Source organism: Alexandromys fortis, unplaced genomic scaffold (genome assembly GCF_014885135.2).
Source record: "Alexandromys fortis isolate MF-2015 unplaced genomic scaffold, M_Fortis_MF-2015_v1.1 scaffold_27, whole genome shotgun sequence".
Taxonomy (NCBI): Eukaryota; Metazoa; Chordata; class Mammalia; order Rodentia; family Cricetidae; genus Alexandromys; species Alexandromys fortis.
In genome coordinates, this window is record NW_026067952.1 from 2544238 (window position 1) to 2549905 (window position 5668).

The 5668-nt window shown below is 47.9% G+C and overlaps 1 protein-coding gene across 1 annotated transcript; it reads left to right on the forward strand.

Moving 5' to 3' along the window:
- The first annotated feature begins 4452 nt into the window (after positions 1 to 4452).
- Positions 4453 to 5175, forward strand: LOC126506920 (gastrula zinc finger protein XlCGF49.1-like). The gene has a single exon (XM_050150905.1). It carries the CDS (start codon positions 4453 to 4455, stop codon positions 5173 to 5175), a length of 723 nt encoding a protein of 240 aa, XP_050006862.1.
- Positions 5176 to 5668: the final 493 nt, after the last annotated feature.

Here is a 5668-nt window from a genome sequence, read left to right on the forward strand (position 1 = left end):
TGGTAACTCTATGCAGCCTCTCTCAGCACTCTCATCCCTACTGCCAAGGCTCTAAGGCTTGTTACCATAGTTGCCAGTCTGTTACCACAGTCCTTTAGTTCTCACTGAAACCTGGTCACTCAGGGTGGGGTAGTCCTTTGTTGTAGGGCGTTTAGCTGTGTGTCTGGATGAGGCCACTAGATGGCAGCAGCACCCTCTCAGTTTAGAGCGCGATGCCCACAGCTGTTGCCAGATGCCCCAGGGAGGCAGCATCAGCTGTGATGGAGAACCAGTTACTCATTCATTCAACCATTTGTTTGTTTATAAATTCAAAATGTATATGGGTGTGTCGTCTGACAAAGGGTCCTGAAGAGAGCATTGGACCCCTGGAACTGAAATTAAAGACGTGTGGGTGCTGGACTCCAAGCCAGGTCATCTCCAAGAGCAGTCAGTGCTCTTGACCACCGAGCCATCCCTCCAGCCCAAGAATCAGTTTCTCAAGTCAATCTCCAATACGCTTCTGGAGTGTTGCTTTCAAAATATAAAACTAGTTGTATTTGTTGACTTGACTGTGTGTCTCCACTATGCACCCTGAGGAGTGAGCAAGCCAAGTCAGAAGTATGTTGGGAAAATACTGGAATAGCTACCGCCTTTGGTGTGTGTGTGTGTGTGTGTGTGTGTGTGTGTGTGTGTGTGTGTAGCCCCCCCCCCCATGGAGCTGCTGAGCTTTGGCTTGTGGACTGCGTGTATACACTGAAGACTGCCAAGGATGTACTGATGGAAGCCATTGGCCTACGGAAGAAATGTCATTTTCCTGATGTTTGAACTGTCCGAACCCCACCTTAACTGTTCTGGTCTCACCCGGTCCTCCAGTCTCGTCCTGTTGCACCTCTCTCCCTGTGACTCCTCTAACATCAGCTGTCCTTCCAATTGTTCCCTAAGCGGTCTCAGAGCTTGCTGTTTGCAGGCAACCAAATCCTAACTGAAAGGCTGGGAAGAGACTCAGAGGGTGAAGTGCTGGCTATACACGAGGACCTGAGTTCAGATCACCAGCTCCCGTGTTAAAAAACCAGGCATGATGGCATACACCTGTAATACCAGCACTTGGGGAGTGGGGGGGGGCTGAGGCAGGGGGATGGCCACTTGTGTGTGGGTGGAGGGTGCTCACTGGAGACATATACCTCTAATACCAGCACTGGGGGCAGAGACAGGGGGATAGCAGATTGTGTGTGGGTGGAGGATATTCACTGGAGACATATGTCTATAATGCCAGCACTGAGGGACAGAAGCAGGGGGATGGCAGTATTTGTGGGAATGAAGGTTGCTCAGTTAGTACTGGGGAGATGACTCAGTGTGTAGAAGCACTCATCCCACAAACCTGACAGCTGGAGTTCATTCCTGAAAACCCAGGTAAAACTCAGGGGATGCGGCACAAGCATCAGTAATCCCAGTGCGCTCCCTGCCAGGGGGCGGGAGGCAGAACCGCGGAAGCCCACAGCCAGCTGGCCTGCAGTGTCTAAGCTGAAGAGATCCTGTCTCAAAATAGGTGGAGAGGTGAGGACGGACATCCAAAGGCTGTCCTCTGACCACCACGCACACATCAGGGCATGTGTGAATCTGCACCTTCACACTGGAATGAACATATATGCACATGGACTCACATTCTTATACACACATACATATACACACATCCACATACATTCATAAGAGACATCCACATATATCAGCACATACAAACATACGCACAAATGCACATACATACACACATATATACACCACACACACATATGCGCACACGCTTGGTGACTGGTGAACTAAAGGAAGAAGTACATCTCCCACAGTTCCTCACTGTCTGAATGCATAGGAAATATCAAGTCCGTAAAAACCTTAAAAATGAGCTCCCAGGCTTACTTGTCTAAGTGTCCTCCACAGCCAGACCAGACCCAGGTAGACATTACTGCTTTATGAGTTGATCTGTGACTTTGGCTTTCCTGGTGTTTCTGTGGTGATGCCATTTCTCCTCCAAAGTGTAGCACACAGAAGTGAACATGAGGTAACCTTATGCTGTTTTCTGGTATGCAATGACAACATGCCTTAGGTGTCTCCCCTGGTACTTTGTGGCGAGCCCTCCCAATTGAACCCCACTGCTCTGTTGCAGGGACAAGTGTTGTTCAAAGATGTGTGTGTGACCTTCACTCAGAAGGAATGGCAGTTGCTGGATGCTGCCCAGAGGCACCTTTACAGGGAGGTGATGCTGGATACATACAGGCACCTGCAAGCCGTGGGTAAGCCCCGCCTCCCACGCTGCTCCCATCAGCCTGTGCTCCTTACCTTACAAGTCCAATTAGTGTCAAGAGTCAAGTTTTAAGCCTGGGGCTCCCCACTTAAGAGTGCTTGCTGCTCCCCAGAGGACTTGAGTTCAATTCCCAGCACCCACATGGGGCAGTTCCCATCTGCCTGAAGCTGCAGCTCCTGGGGGCCTGAAGCCCTCTCCTGTCTGCACTCATGTGCACAGTCACTCACCTGGTGCCTGCACCTCTAGTCAAGGACTCAGCCCCTGGTCTGAGCAGCGACAAGATAAATACATGTGGCTCCCTCTCCCCCAGGAACTTAGCCGGTGGCTTTGGTGAAACACACCACAGCCTCATCAGTATGTACCCATCCCTCAGGCCTGAGCAGTCTTGTCAAGCCTTGCCATCTTCTCGTCACAGGCTGCAGTGTAACCAAACCTGAGCTGATATGCAAGTTGGAACAGGGAGAAGGTCCTTGGGAATCTTCAGGTCACAGCCTCTCAGGTGAGTTGATGTCAAGGAGGAGGAAGAGGGCAGAGCCTGGGTGGCCAGGGCAAGGCTTGCTTCCTTTGAATGTCTCTGTGGCCGAGTTGGTGGCGTGCTGGCCTAGCAGGTGCAGAGCCCCGGCTTTGATCCCCAGCAGAGCATAAAAGGCCCAGCACAGCCCAGGTCTTTAATCCCAGTACAAAGGCAGGAGGGTCAGTAGTTTAAGGTCAGGCCCAACCAAGCGAGGCCCTGTCTCAAACAGAAACAAACAAACAACAAAAAGAATATCTTTGAGAGGCTCTAGAATTTTCAAAGAGACAAAGAGAAATGCTCACGGCCTGATATCCACCTGGAAAGTATAGATGTTCTCTGCAGATTGTGTGTGGTGGCTCCCACCTTTGATAGAAGCATTTGGGAGGTAGAGGCAGGTGGTACAGTCTGGCTTACACAGAGAGTTCCAGGCCAACCAGGGCTATACATTAAGACCCTGTCTCGATAGATAGATAGATAGATAGATAGATAGATAGATAGATAGATAGATAGTGCTTCCTGTTTATCTCAGTTTTTAGTGCCTTCCATCTGTGGACGAGTCCTTTGTCTGACTCGTCTTTGTTCTCAGCTGTGTTTTATTTCCAGCTCTCTAGCCATTTAGTGGCCATGTTTGTAAGAAACCAAAGCTACTGATGTTATTTTCTTCTTTCCCTCCAACTTTCTACTCCATCGTGAGACTTTGTCTTCATTTTTGTACTACCCAATGAGAAGTCTAGATGAAACACCTGCTTAAAATGCCTTCCTTTCCAGCAGAGTGTGTCAGAAAGCCCAGAATCAAGTCGGCATAAGATGTGTGTGTGCAGACTCTTTCCTTTAACATTGTATTTTGATGTATAATATATGCTGACTTCTCATGTTCCTAGAAGTCCGGGGAGCCAATAACATGACAACAAGCCAAGGAAATGAAGACGAATACTTGAGTCAAGTTTTATTTGTCAACAACAAAACACTAACTAAGAAAAAAAGCAAGGATCTAAAAGAAACAGTTTATCTGACCACAAACTCAGTGGCCTCAAGAGAAAGACGCTGTAGCTGTCTCTCAGCAAGCTTGGGAAACATTGAAGGACTAATTACTGATAACACAAACTATACACAGAAGTTTGATGGTTTAGGAGAGTCTAAGTCCCTTGAGAGTAAGCATGGAAAAGATCACATAAGAAGCAAAACCTGGGCAGCTGAGCAAAGAAAGAGACCCCGCAGTCCTTTCGAGGGTCTTGCTCCACGTCAGAAGGCCTCGCATTTGGAGCAGCTTCGTGGATATTCAAATTCTGGGAAGACCTCAGACAGAAAGACAGGCTCTGTTATGCACGAGGCAGCTCACACGGGACAGGAGGCCTCTCAGGACAGTACATGCATGCAAGTCACCGCCCACAAGCTCAGGTTCCAGTCTTTTCTAAGAAACCTTCGAGAAAGGAAGGCACAAGAGGCCAGCAAAGGTGGGAAATCCTCATGCGTGAAGTCAAAACATGAACATCCAAGAACTCACCCAAGGGAGAAGCACTGTGGATGTGATACGCTTGAGAAATCCTGTCGTGAGAAGTCAGATCTTACCCGACATGAAAGAGTGCCATCAGGAAGAAAGACTGGCGAACGCAATGCAAGTGAGGGAGCCTTAAGAAACTCACCCCACAGCCAAAATGGGAAAATGCACGTGGGAGAAAATTCGTGTGAAAGTGGGAGGTCACCCCTTGGTGAAAATCAGAGTGCTTGCAAAGGTCCGAAAGCCCATGAGTGTCGCAAATGTAAGAAAAGCTGTGCTGAGAAAGCAGGTCTTACCCAACACCAGAGCTCACACCCGGGGAGCAAACCCTACGCTTGCCTTGAGTGTGACAAGTCCATCCCAGTGAAGGCAAACCTCACCGAACACCAGAGGACTCACACCGGAGAAAAACCGTATGAGTGCAGCGAGTGTGGGAAGTCGTTCTGCCAAAAATCCGCCCTCAAGATACACCAGAGAACCCACACAGGGGAGAAACCGTTCAAGTGTAACGAGTGTGGGAAAACCTTCTGCGTGAAATCGAACCTGACACAGCACCAAAGGACCCACACCGGAGAGAAGCCGTACAAATGCAGCGAGTGCTGGCGATCTTTCTGTGTCAAGTCCAACCTCGTCGTGCATCAGAGAACCCACACAGGAGAGAAACCCTACAAGTGTCCCGAGTGTGGGAAAACCTTCTATGAGAAATCTGCCCTCACCAAGCATGAGCGGATTCACACCGGAGAAAAACCCTACGAGTGCAGCGAATGCAAGAAAAGCTTCAGCCAGAGGTCAGCTCTTACCAAGCATCAGAGAAAAACACACAAGAAGAAAGCATCTTCCGGTAGCCTTCATGGGCAGACACCAGAACCGACGAGCGAAGCTCGCTGAACATCAACAAAATCCAAGGGTGGGCATGATGCTGCCATGGCAACAGGTATAGGAAAGCATTCACTAACCGGTTATAAGTGATAGAAACGAGACAATTAATGTAGGATCGAAAGCATAAGAATGTTTCAAATACATGAATACTTTCAACAGGTATTCAATGTTGTTGAAGGAAAAAAAATCTAAACTTTTAATGAATATGGAGAAAAATGTCCTTGTGGAAATATTGTCTAACTAGAAATTATATTTCAGATGTGACGTGAAACTCATTACATGACAGATAACAGAACGCCATCTGTTCTTAACAGAAAATGAAATATGGATCTTTCATAACAAGGATAATTTTGGCTACTGATTCCGTTGTAATAAACAGCCATCTTTTGCCTACCCATCTTGATTTTCTTCAGCGTATTCTCTCCTTTGCTTCCTAGAAGTCTATTTAATTTTTTCCATAATAAAGAGGACATTGACCAAGAAAAAAGAACTAAAGTGGAAA